Source organism: Amblyomma mixtum, chromosome 3 (assembly GCF_055824585.1).
Source record: "Amblyomma mixtum isolate Tamu chromosome 3, ASM5582458v1, whole genome shotgun sequence".
Taxonomy (NCBI): Eukaryota; Metazoa; Arthropoda; class Arachnida; order Ixodida; family Ixodidae; genus Amblyomma; species Amblyomma mixtum.
The window spans coordinates 168007098-168020872 of NC_143014.1; the positions used below are offsets into that span (position 1 = coordinate 168007098).

General features: G+C 44.9%; 1 protein-coding gene across 4 annotated transcripts in view; it reads left to right on the plus strand.

The window, feature by feature from the left end:
• LOC149352634 (guanine nucleotide exchange factor VAV2-like) overlaps nucleotides 1-8142 on the plus strand; it is a 197644-nt gene extending 189502 nt beyond the window's left edge. For all 4 annotated transcript variants that reach the window (XM_089581833.1, XM_089581830.1, XM_089581831.1 and 1 more), the window contains one exon: nucleotides 1266-8142. Coding sequence is in view for 3 of the 4 variants with exons in the window: in XM_089581830.1 (XP_089437956.1) it covers nucleotides 1266-1325 (60 nt within the window). In the remaining variant the exon portion in view is untranslated. The remainder of the gene's footprint in view (nucleotides 1-1265) is intronic.
• Nucleotides 8143-13775: the final 5633 nt, after the last annotated feature.

Genomic DNA, 13775 nt, shown 5'->3' on the forward strand with positions numbered 1-13775 from the left:
CGAGAATTGCTGATGAGGAGGCTAACTTACCACCAGTTGCTGTGAACACTTTATCGCAATTAGTGATGTTGTGTCCCTCAAGCAGCTCCTTGCCCAGGGTCGCACCGAGGAGCTCATAACAACGCTGTGATAGGGTCTGCTTTGAAGATGCATATGGGCATAACGGACTTTCTAAGAAATAATCAACACTTCTGTCAGACTTATCATTTTTTGCTTTAATAACTTCGTATACAGTGAATGCCATCCATGTGACCATTAGGTTCGTTATAAGGCTTGACTGTACAGTGCAATCCACTTATAGTGGTATTGAGGAAACAGGAAAATCCTATCATTATAACCGATTATCATTATATCTGGGCCTGCAAATAAAAAGCAAAAAGGATACACCCACTTATAACCCCATGCATGTAGTTATTACTACTTTACACATGTAGTCACCACAACTGCAAGGACACATAGCGTCTTGGGGCTCTGCCATGTTCGCCAAGCGAGGCACCCCCGCCAGAGCTCCGATCATAAGGTAAACACGTCCTGATGTTACCGGCCCACAGCATCTTGGTGCACTGTCAAGGTCTGTGCTGCTGCGGATAGTGCAAAACGGTGGAACGTGGTAAGAAAAGCCTGCGCTTAAAAAAAAAAATTCTCAACTACAAAAGTGGGGGTTAGTCGCCACCATTTTTACCCAGTTCAAAACCGTGCAAACGGCGGCAAACTATGTTTGTGCAAGAAAGCGTTGCACAGCAGTGGGCAAGCAAGCTCTGCCCTCCATTTTCCAGCGATTGCGACAATGATAGCGCTTGGTTGGCTTGGTTCCCGAGGCGTATTTGCAATGCTGTTGCAGATTTCGCCACGCCAGTTCGTTTGCGGGGTTTTCACGTCATTTGCTTCAAAGTATTTTATTTATCAAACTTTCAGATAAATTTTGGTGGTAAACATTGTGCGGCCAAATCCTATCACTGTATCCGTTATTTTGCTGATAATTTTATGGTTATGTATGGTTTATCTTTACATAGGGGCAATTGGAGAATTGATAAATCTTACTGAATTTGATCAGTATATCTGCTTTCATGATAAGTTAATACACTGTATTCCTTTCTATATTTGTTTGCGTAGAAAGAGAAACTAAAAGCACATGCAATGAAAGCGCTGATGGTTGCTATGGTGCAGGTGCCCGTGTCTTTAACAAAAATTGGAACTGTCTGTATAGAGTATTGAGCATAGGTCTGATCTAAATTGTAATAACTGTACTTTCATTGTTTCTGTAGGTGGGCTACTTTCCTTGGCAGTATGTGCAGGAGATTCCAGCAACCAGCACTGAGTGCTAACCCTCCTGCTAGGTCCTTCAAAGTCTGCACTATGGACCGGTGGAAGTTTGTGGTCGCTTGCTTATGGTCACAAATCATAGAGAGCAATAGGAGTGCGCATGGCTAGCATTTGTGTATTTAAAAGTGAAATGGATATTGTGGACTTCAAAGTGAGGCTCAGGCCTGTTGATTTTGTTATAGGCATTGTTAATCATTGTAGTATAAGATTGTTCCAAATAGGTGAATTCTGTTCCCTTATTTTCATCTGTATGTAGCTTTCGCTTTGCACTCATTAAGCAGTACGATTTTCAGACATGCCCGCATTCTGTGCTATAATGATGTCTGTGTAAGGATAGCATGCCAGTGGCAAGCTTACTGTTTGCTTTGCATTAACAAGAAGTAGGCCTTACTTCTAAATGTACTGTTTCACAGTTGTGGGTAAAAGCAACTTTCATGGTGTTTATTGGAGTTTTTTCCTCACCTAAGACCTACCCTTGCACCAGTTTGATTGGCCACAATATGTGCTGCTTGAGGAAATGTCTTTTGGGTCATGCAAATATATGCTGTATATTCCCCCCACCCTTTCCCCCAACAAGGATTTGTCACTTGCATTGAAGTAGTGTGTGCAGCCTATAAAGCATGTGACCTGGCAAATTTTCACTAAAAACTAGGCAAGCAGGCATATGGAGTCCCTGCAAGAGTTTTAATTATCAGTAAATTGAGACAGCAGCTGTTCTGTGCATTTTACTTCAAAGTCTGTGTGGACTGCAGTCTTTCTTGTTATTAGATCTATAAATTGCTAAGAATTTCCAATTTGTGACAGTGCAGGATAAGTGAACGTATTGGTCCACAGCTATCAAGAAAAGCACATCTGAGAGCTTAGTCAGCTGGTAGCCTTCTTGTGGTATAAAAGCATGGAAGAATTGGGCTGCTTTTTTCTTGATCTTTTGCCTGTGTGCATTTTAGTCGACATATGATTCGCTGTTGTGAGGAGGCAATTGGAAAAGAACAAAATGGTCAGTCATGGCACAAGAATTGGCACAAGCTATTGAGCTTGTTCACCAACCGCCAGAAAACATGCCATCTGGCCACTAGGTTAGAATTATTGTCATCACAACGAATATATGATGTTCCTTACAGAATGTCTTTTGTGTGTGCTGCCATTTTGGCTGCCTTGTATTGTAAGCAAAGATATTGCTGTGGAACTTTGAGTGCTTTTGTAGCACACTTAAATTCCTGAGAACCCAAAATCCACTTCATCACCGCCCTTGTTATTGTCACTCAAAGCATGCCAGTGAAAAAAGTTTTGAAAAAGATGAGCTTGACATGGAGAATAGGGACAAGTGCTCAGTAGACAAAATAGCACTCAACTCTCAGCTGTCTGCTTTTCAGAACAGCTATTTAGTGAGGCAGCCAACCATGCTTTCCCCCATTGAAACACGAAGGCACGTTTAATATTTTCAGCACATGCAAGGTTTCTTTGTTGTGTGGTGACGGATTGTGCTTAATGCAAAACAAGGCACTTGCAGGTTCAGTGCTGTCCTGTCTACATCCTTTTTCTTATGCTTTCATCTTAGTATGCTGTTTTTTTTTTCTGTAGCCGTGCACAGAGTTTCCCAGTTTTCAGTGTTATTATAGTCTCTCTAATTGTCCAGTGCCTCTTCCCTAGTCATGTTTTTTTTTTTTTTTCAGTTTTGACCATCATGTTTTATATCTTTCTTTTTATAGTGTTCTCTTAGCTTTCAGTGGCTTCTGTTGATGAGTGTTGTGCTGCCTTGCTTTTATTCAGTTGCTTACAAGACTAACTCCTGTTCAAGATTTTGTTGGAGTATGCAAGCTAGGATGGCAAGTTTTTATGTAATATGCCCAGCTGGCTGCATTATGCTGGAAGTTTTGCTGTGCTATGAATTGAAATTGGAGTCATATATGTTGACCAATTATATTCCATGTTCCAGAGCACTCGTGTTATGTGGCACATGACATGAATGAACACATTATTGAATGTGTAAAGTGTCGTTAATTTGGATCCTTCAAAGTATTTTCCTCCAGACTAAACAAGGTGCATAGGGACTCCTTGCTGTGTGCCAGTTTTGGGACAGGTTTGCTCACCTGTGTGTTGGGTGCAACTGAGACATGCTGTGGCTTTGGCACTGCTGTACCTTGACATTGGAAGGCAGATTGGTGCCATCATTGCTCAGCCTATTATCCGTTGAAATGAACTAAGACCCAGCCAAAAAAGTATACATTGATCAGAGCTGTGCCTGTATTTGTAGCCACTTGCCTTTGGTGTTGCCTCTGGCCCGTGACTAAGTGTTCACAGCTTTGCTGGGCTATTGTCACCACTGGGAGAGAGACTGTAGGTTTTGGAGAGAATTATGCTAAGGACAGCAACTCCCATGCACACTTTCTTTTGCATCATCTATACAAACTGGTTCTCTGCATGGAGCCACTTTCCTGTGCTGCTGTAGATGACCAACGTGTCGAGTGAGCAGGTGAAGTCGCAACTCCCCTTAGCATAGACACTTGTTGTGTGACGTACCTGATCTACTCTTTTTCTGCAGCCGTTGTCGCAGTGTGTAGCCTAGCCTGCTTAAGGCTGTTGAACTCTAGCAAGGTGCTGTGCTGCTAGCCCTTCTCTGGGTTTGTGCGGTACCTCTACTGAAGCTGTTTCACACTCCAGAGGGATCACATTTAGCTTGCCTGCCGCAAGTGTACCTGTTCTACTTCTCCACACTGGCTAGATATCTTTTAGGTGAAACTTACAGCAGCTCTGCTTTGTTGCATCCACCTTGCGTGACTGTTTTGCAGCACAGCTTGCACAGATGTTTTCAAGCAACTATTAAATTTTTTTTCTGCCATTTCAATTTTCTGGCAAAAAATTTTAATTTGTAATGTGTCTGAAGAATTGCATGGGATTACTGCAATTTTTGCTCTGTGAAATTTCTGCTAACATAAATTTAACTTGTGGATGCCATAAGCAAAGCTGGTTTTGTTTTTGTGCAGTGAAAGCTATATTTTCACTGAAAGTGTTTGATTGCACACCTCAGAGATCACCTCAGTATACCTGACTTTCATTCTCAAGGTGCCATTGGCATTGACAATGCACTCTTACTGTACATATGCACACATAGATGTTCTGCTATTGTATCGTGATGAATCCTTTTCAAGCTAGAAGGAAACTAGGGCTGACGTCCTGGCTTCAGTCCCAGTGAGGACTGATCCCTAAAATCATGCATCGATTGGTTGAAGTCGCTACATTCATTATAGCATTCACTTGTCACAGTAGTGCAGTGCTGCCGTCTCTGCTTGGATGGATCTCGCTGCACTTGCAGAAAGCGCTTTTCTGAACTGAAAGCTCCACACACTGGAAAACTAAATGATATATCTTGGTAAAATGCATTTGGAAATAGTTTTATTCACTAGCAAAAGCAAATGACTTTGGTCTCTGCTTTTGGACATAGGTCCCATGCTACTATAGCAAAGTCATGGAAACTGAATTTTGCTTTGACATGTTCAACTCAATGAGCAATTGTTCTGAAAGGGGTGCACCATCAGGACCGCAAAGTTATAGTCATAATAATAGTAATAATCTTCATTTGCACACAAAAGAGAAGTGGTATGTGAAGCAACTTGTGAGGCTGGACAGAGGTGAAAACCCATACGCCGTGCGCCTCTCAGCTAGTCGCTTACACGTGTGTAAATGAACACACACACACACAATGTCGTTTCAGCTGTTTGGCAAGGGCACTGCAAAGATGTCGCAACTCTGCACAACTGATAGAGAGGGGGTCCGCAGATCCTTGGGGAACTGCCAGAAAGTCCCTTATCACTATCAGGGCAACGGAATATTTATGGCAGACAGTGCAGGTGTGCAGTAACAAGTGCCTGGAACACTTGTTACTAGGAGTCGTCTAATAAGCAGTTCAGTGTGGAGCATAGGAGGCAAAGATGGGGCAACGGTGCTCGAGGGTCCGCCATCAGAACTGCTTGAGCTTGGCCATGTAGTGCAGCTGGGGATCGCGCTTTTGGCTGAGCCGAGCGCACAGGGACCTGGTGGCCAATCTCTGTGCGCTCTTGAGTCATTCAGAAAAGTGGATTTTCTGCAGATTTCACAAAGAGCTAAACTTCAGTCGGGGCAGCATGAGGGCAGTGTACAGAGATTGGAAGGCATCTGGGCTGCAGACCTTCATAACTCTTCGTCACAAAGCCAGGAATAAGTTGGGCTTTTGCTATGACATGTGAAATGTCTAAGTTGAAGCTCGGGGTGAAGACTACCCCAAAATCGAGACAGACTGAATGGCCTGTATTGCGGTGCGCGACAGTGTGTATTTGGGTGTAGACATACTCATACTGGCATGGAAACGCATTTCCTGAAGATAGTCCTGGGGTCACGCAGAGCACTCCTCGCCAAGGAGAGGCAATATGTGAGACAATGGGCATATCGTCTGCATATTGGATGAGCAAAATGTTCACAGACTGTCGAACATAATTGATGTAGACTGAAAACTGGGTTGGGCCTAAACCGTAACCCTGTGTGCGTGCGTGTGTGTGGACTAGTGTTGGTATGTTGAACGTTGATTGGGCACATGCTGACTGTGACCCATCACAAATCGAGCTAACCAAAGTAGCATGGCACTACAGAGCCCAGCCTGAACCGCTTTCTTGATGAGAAGGGCATGATCGATGGTCTCAAATGCACTTGTGAAATCCAGTTGGACAAGATCTGTAGAACAGCGGCTATCACGGCTGTCGCTCACGAAGTGCGCATGACCTGAGCTGTAGAGCAGCTGTGAACAGAGCGGAATCCATGCTGGGATGGGGAGAGAATGTGATTCTTTTCCAAGGTTATGATGGTGCTGTTCAGAAATCTCTCGAATGCCTTGCCCAAAACTGATATGACAGCCACCAGGCGGTAACTCTAGATGTCACTTGTAGGCTTTTGTGACCGTTGTGAATGGGGGGGGGTAACATTACAATTGATGCCATGTATCTGTTTCAAAAGGATGGTCTATAAATGGTTGGAATGTTTAAGGAACGTTTGAAGGAGGGAATGGCAGATATGTGGAAAGATCAGCTTCAAAGAGGCTGGAGCGACGAAATCAGGACTTCTATTCTGGAAAGGTTTAATATTCGACTGGCAGCTGTATCGAGATGCTCAGATACGAGTGTGAAGACAGATATGGAGGTAGGGAGGGACAGAATGGAGGATTTGGAGAATTGGGCTAGTTCATCCATGTCAAATGGGGGTGGTGGAACTGTACGAGGGCGAGAAGCAAAGAAGTCTGCTATGGCTGAAGGCTCGGTGGCAGTATGCTGATTGTCAGTTCAAGTGTCTGAGTCCTTACAGTAAGGCCCCTCTTGGTGTAGTGGAGGCACCTACAGTAAGGGAGCCACCGAACTGAGTACATTCTGGTTGCAACACGAGTTACTCTGACAGCTGAGTACCCAAGTGTAGGGAAATGAGGAGCTTGTAAGTTGAACAATGCATTTTGTTGTCAATAGATGTTCCAGTTGCTTCTGCAGCCACTCGATGCATGCTTCCAGAGACCAGTTCACACAGAGATCAAAGTCAGGATATGAGCCCAGATCCAGTCAAGTAAGCTGTAGTGAAGAATTCACTAATAATGCTAGTAAGTGTATACTGGAGGGATAAAGTTTCACGGAGGGGAAACATGGGCCAACCACTGTTTGTCTCCCCGTTTGTCTGGCATGATCCCTGCATAGAATGCTAGTGCTGCACCACCAGTGCTCTCCACTGTTGTGCGTTCTCGCTTGTTATATTACCAACTAGTGTTGATGCATACTATAAAATGCTCTTCCAGACAGTTTAAGTAGCATGCTTATAGGTCTGTTTAATTTTTTAAAAGGGCACTCTCTTTTATTATCTTTCAGCAAGTTTTAATAGTAATGGTGATATTCTACAACAATCACTTCAAATTTTATATAAAATGGAAGCACACTTGTCACCCCTTTAATCTCTTGTCACATCTGGCATGGTGTGAAAAATTCTTTCAGGCAGAGTAATGTGCCATTATTTTTCTTTGGCATCGTTTGCACATTGCATCACAGCAGGTTACAGCATTGTAACTTTGTGCAAAGCCCGAGCTGGCTTTTTGGATCATGATATTTCAGGTCATGGAGGTATTAATGAACAAAGTTAAGAACAAAGTTTTTATTGATCTGAACAACAGGTACGAGTGGTGGAGGAAATTTGACTATTCACATGAAAATTGAACGTTTGAGACACCCCAGTTGCCTCACTTGTATGGGGGCTATCATTCATACGCTCTAACTAAGAGCCGTCCAGGAGATTCATATTTTTTCTAGCCTGCCAGGTGATGTCTGTGCCAAATGTGTGATGTGAATTACTGTGCCAACCACGATATATATACATATATATATATATATATACACATTGTGCATGTGTGCATAAAGAGCTATTGTAAGGACTTAAGGGGCACATCTCATTAGCTCGAGCCAATGTACACTGCTTTTTTCGTGCCTGATTCAGTGCTATTTTGCTGTTTGCATTAGCTCATTTTGAATTTGTTACCAGCTTTTGCACCATGTAAGGCCAGAGGGCTTATACAGTGTGCGCAGGCTTCATTAAACAGGTCACAGGAGCATTTCTATCCATGTATAAAGCAAGTATGTTCAGTATCCATATTGATTTTGTACAATAATGGTTCCAAATCTGCAGTAAACATGTAGATACTGATATGTTTTGTTTTAAACTTGTTTTGGCAAACTGAATTTATCTGCGTGGAACAATGCCATGACTGATTCACATTTTATTGTTGTACTGTTTTTGTTAATGTAATAAAAGATTTTTTTTCTATTTTTGTGGGACTGTTGTCACTCTGTGCATGTGCACTGCTTTAAAATAGAAAATTAAGTACAGTTTTGTTGTCATACAAAGAATACAAGAAACTGGTTATGGTAGGACAGCTAGAAAAACTCGAATTTTTCCAATGAGCTGCAAATCTACTTTCACTACATTGCTTGCAGTCCATGTGAAAACGTGAAATTGGTGAAGTGGTGTAGACTGCTGTAAGTTGGCGAGATGTTTCAAGACATGCATGCATTGAGTTACCTTTACACATGATGCCCATTCTCTTCCAAATGCAGCGATTCACCGTTCTTGCTTCAATATATTCATTTTAAATCCGCATCAAGAAAGCACACCTCATGCTTGGCTGCCAATTTTTTAGAAGTATTTTTCAAGTCGCATAACGCTAGTTGCTCACTGGTCTCGAAAATACATAGCAGGAAAAAAAATTTTCTTGCCACTTCTTTGGAACACGACCATGCTGCCACGGGAAGACTGAAGTTTCATGGCCTCGGAAATTCGTGCACTGCGTTTTGGAGGTGAGGGTTATGCAGTCTGCAAACAGCCTAAACATTTAGGTGTTGAAAGTAGTGAGTGCGATTTTATCCTTAAGGTGAGGATTAGGGCTCTGACTCTGAGCCTGACGCTTCAGACATATCTTAAAGGGGCCCAGAAACACAATCTTAGTTGACTGTTTTGCTTGTTGATCGCATACAGTGAGTTACAATGGTGCTATAAGCGTCGGTAAACCGCGTATATTCCGTTTTTTTTATATTTGAATGTCCTCCCAAAAACAAATTCATGGCTCTGATGGTGTCCCCACACAGTGGCGGGTTTTAGCAGCGGATATGACGTCACCTGGTGCGAGCTTGATGATTGAACGAACAGTAAATGTGCTGCAAATTGTGTGAATAAATAGGGACACATTTTGTCACCTGTCGGTGTTTTATATTAGATCAACAAAGACAACTTCTTCCTCTTAGATAAAAGCCCTGCAAAGCAAGTAAAATAAATCTACGCCACCAGGGGCTCTGGCATGGAAGCTACGCTGCAGTCTCAGCAAGAACGAGTTACAGAGAGCAGGCAACCATGGAGTGCAAACTTCCGCGACGTACTCTGGCAGGCTGTTTTGATTGGCTGCGCCAGGTGCCGTCATTGGGAGAGCGAAATAGGAGTGGGGAGCCCCGCCAAAATCGAGTTGAGGGCAACGTTTTGTTTGCTTGTATTTTGAAATTTCTTCATTGAATAACTCCCGTTCCTGTGCATCGATTCGTGTAATTCTTTTTAAGTCGGCATCTGTGTGACAAAGAATCCACCTGAAGTATAGCCGGTAGCCCCCCAAGCAGTGTTTCGCAGCCCCTTTAAGTCCAGTCTTGAAGATGCGAACGCTTGCAGGAAATGTTAATCAATGTGGTGTATTTCTCTGTTTACAACAGCTACATATTCTAACAAAAAGCGACTGAGAAACATGGCTGTCTTGCACTGATACATGAGTACCGGAAAAACGCTGTAGTTCCATCTCAAATTAGTCTAGAAGCCTGTCAGTGGAACCACTTTGATCACCAAATACCTCCAAATCGCAGCATGGAAGAAAGCATTACACAAATGTTTTGTATACAAAGCCCAGGTAAAACCTGCGAAAGTAGTCACGAGTGAGACAGATGCCACTTCGCACTTCACACACCTGACGACTGCTTCAAGATTTTTCACAGAAAAGAGAAATTTTACTTGCTCTAGATTTGTGATGGTCTTGACAGCCGAATAAAACAAAAAATTCCTTGCATGAGACCTTTTCAGTGAGGGTTATTGCAAACTGTCCCCAGCAACCTAGGTCTTGCTGTGCCCTTGTGGATGGACTGCAGAAGTGAATCAGTTAAACCCTGAAGTGGGCGCGATGTTAAATGTACAGTCTTTGTCAAAAGTAACCAGGCTGCATGGTTTGCGTCTCATTTGTATAGTAGAGCCTTTACGGCTTTCCTTAAGGTTGAAAGTCCTTTAAAGGGGAGGACAGGGGTTCTCCTTACCATACAGAGATTCACAGCTTGAGGGCTGGCATAATAGTTTAAATATACGACTGAGAAGCAAAACCATGCAGCCTGGTTACTTTTGACAAAGACTGTACCTCATGCCAGGGCTCTATAAATAGCCAGTCTTAGCTGCATCCAAGAAACATTCAGAATGCTGCTTGAATGTAAGGCTTCCCTTGTGCAGCTTTTGTTGAAGTTTCATGCTAGTTCTAATGTGCCAATGTAGCGGATGGATGGATGATAATGGCTTTACCCTTTGTACCGGTCGGTAGCTTTCGCCACCTAGCCTATACTTCCCCCATTGTTAATTTAATTTTCTTTTCCCTTTCGCTCTTACAATATCTAATCTGTCTATCCTTTTACCCTCGAAATTCACGCCTCCCTTGATTTCCGCCACCAATCCTCCAACCTCCCCTTCGTCAATGTCACGCTTTTCCCATCCACTCGCCCGTCCTCCCCAGTAAATCCCAGCGCTATCTCTATGGTCATTGCTGTCCCCTCTGGGAGGGCTGGGCGGAGTTCTGCGCACCTCAGAACCAAGTGTTCTATGGTCTCCGTTTCCGTTTTACATGAAAAGGATGCAGCTCACTGTTGTCTACCTCCTCCCGTGAATGGAACGTTCATTCAAGTAAGCACCTGAAATATGCAGGGCTGTTCCAATATTCGGTGCATGTGGCTGCAAACTTAAGCCATACAGTTTGCTATGAGCATGGGAGCACGAACTGTTGGGCGAGTTGGTTTAGCACGGTGGATGTGAAACAGCGGTGTGTTGTGTCCGGTTCATCTCTTTCCTCTGATTTCTTCCTAGGCCGTGTGCCGTTGCGCAGTTTCACACCCATCATACAGGCATGGGGTTTTATGCTTTGGTATGGCACAGAAATGAGCACAGTCGGAGTGAATACCACCATTACACGTGGATCGAATTAATGTGAGCTTTTAGATGTGACATGCCTGGCAACGTCTGCGAGCACAATGGGCACTTGTACGGCACGTGGTGAGATGCTGCATGCTTGTGGAGCTGAATTGCCGTACTGAACGTTTTAGAGCACCGGGAACATGTCTTTGGTTGCCTGCCTTTTCTTGCGACTTGAACACCCCCGCTGGATGCACTACATTCTTGGTACGATGGAGTAGACACCACACTGTTCACGCCAGTGTTATTCGGAATCGACGTACCGAAGCGCCTACTGCAGGTATTTGTTGGCGAAACATGCCTTCGTTTCGGAGATGTCGCGTGACAGCTTTTGTCAGCACTGTCTTGGTCCAACTGTTCACTCGAGTCGACAAGGTGACGTTTTAATCCTTCCGCGTATCTCAATTTATGACACCGAAAACCTTCGATGCACGAAGACGAAGGTCGCGGCCTTGATGAACATCGCTTGGATGAGGTAAGCGCAGTGGAAGGGTCACACTTTCCGCTCATTACTAAATCACAGGTGCGGCAAACCTACAAGTAGAAAATGTTCTGGGACGCCAGCGAGGAAATTGCCGAAAAAGGATCAGAGCAGAAGACTCCAAAGCCTGAAGATCCTGCAGGGATTCAACAGCACACTTAGCAAACGTCACATCGCACGCCGAGCCGAGACTGACGTTGCAGTTGGGCGCGTCCCAGGTTATCCCAGGGTCGTGGAAATGCTGTGCGCTCGTTTGGGCGTCAGGGCTATTCACTTTGCTGCTCGTGGTAACAGGCGCACTCTTGTTCGCCAGATGCCGATGTTCTCACGGCTCTACCGCTCTACTTTCTCTTTGGCGTAAGGTCTAGGATGGCCCACAACGATGGTACCCCTTCTAGCCACCAAAGCGATGGTCTACGGGTACTACGGGTAGAGTGTACTACGGGCATTGCCTTGGCATTGCCATTGCTACGAGTTAGGGTTGTTGTTCTTGTCCTCAAGATGGCGCGTACTGACTGCGCAGGCAACATTGGGGTGTTGTTGCCAGAGGTGGTCCAGCGCGGCGAGCGCGTCGTCTGCTAGGCGAAGAAAGTCTACCTTGCGGCGGCCTTGTTCATCAGTTTTGCGCAAAAATTAATGAAAGTATTCATGATTGAGAGCTTAGATGAGGTGAGGGTTTCGAAAACCTTGAAAGCGTTGCACGACAGCTGCGCAACCTCTCGTATTCTTGAGCCCATGGGTGTGAGCTAACAACGTAAGAAGCAGGCTTGTCAGCCGAGGTTCGGTTCATTCCGAAGCCGAACAAACCCCTTAAACTGGATAATCTAAGGCCGATATCGCTGACCTCGTGTTTGGGGAAACTCATAGAGAGGGTCATCAACACGAGACTGAGTAGATACTTAGAAGATAACAACCTCCTACCTAACACTCAATTCGGCTTTCGCCCTCACCTATCAACACAGGACGCCCTATTGTATTTGTACAAAGACCTCCTTGAGACACCTCCCAAGTCACAGACAAGGGCCATCCTGGCACTAGATTTGAAAGGAGCGTTCGATAACGTTCTACATAAAAATATCCTGCAAAGCCTCGCCGATACCAACTGTGGCGCAAGAACCTACAACTATATCAAAAACTTCTTATCAGCCAGGCAAGCCACTATAAACTTCGGTGGAATAAAATCAGATCCCATCACTCTAGGCCCGAGGGGAACTCCGCAAGGGGCGGTACTGTCACCCCTCTTGTTCAACTTGGCTATGAAAGATCTACCAGGCCTTCTTTCCGAAATTCCCGGCATCAAACACACATTGTATGCGGATGATATCACTGTCTGGTGCAACTCGGGGAGTGACGCCGAGATCGAGGAGCGTCTTCAAGCAGCAGCGGACACGGTGGCCCGGTACGCCAGAGAGAGAGGCCTCCAGTGTGCGCCGGAAAAGTCCGAGTTGCTAATTCTGAAGAACCCGAGGACACCCCTAGCGCAGAACATCTCGGTGTATATAGAGAGCCACCCAGTACAGAAACCCACGGAGATCAAGATCCTAGGGCAGTATATCCCGCAGGGGCGACAGAACACCACCACAATGAAGAAGCTTACAACATCCACCGAGCAAATCCTCCGGATGATACATCGTATCAGAAATAAACACCATGGCATGAAGGAAAGGGACACCATCCGCTTAGTGCAAGCTTTCGTGATCTCGCGGATAATGTACGGGACGGCATTCCTTAACCTCTCCAGGTCGGAAATTGAAAAGTTGGAGACACTCATCAGGAAAGCCTACAAGACGGCACTGGGGCTACCGAACTCCACGCCAACGGCCAAGCTCATGGCTCTAGGAATACATAATACCCTCAAAGAGATGTGGGAAGCACAATGGCTCTCACAACTCAATAGGCTCGCACTCACAACACCCGGCAGAGAACTGCTCGAGAAGATCCATGTTAATCAGCCCTATACAATTGACCAAAGGGAAGAGGTCCCACGCGATGTAAGAAGACGCATCAACGTGCACCCCATTCCGCGGAATATGCATCCCGCATATAACATCGAGAGGAGGAAGGCAAGAGGGGAAGCCTTGCAGAAGAAATGGGACAAGCAGACTAACACCCTTTACGTGGACGCAGCAGGACCACAGAATGGAGTCATGACTATTGTAGTCTCAACGCCTTCAGGGTCGATGGTGAACTGCGCCTCGGTGAAAACATCTAACCCCACTCA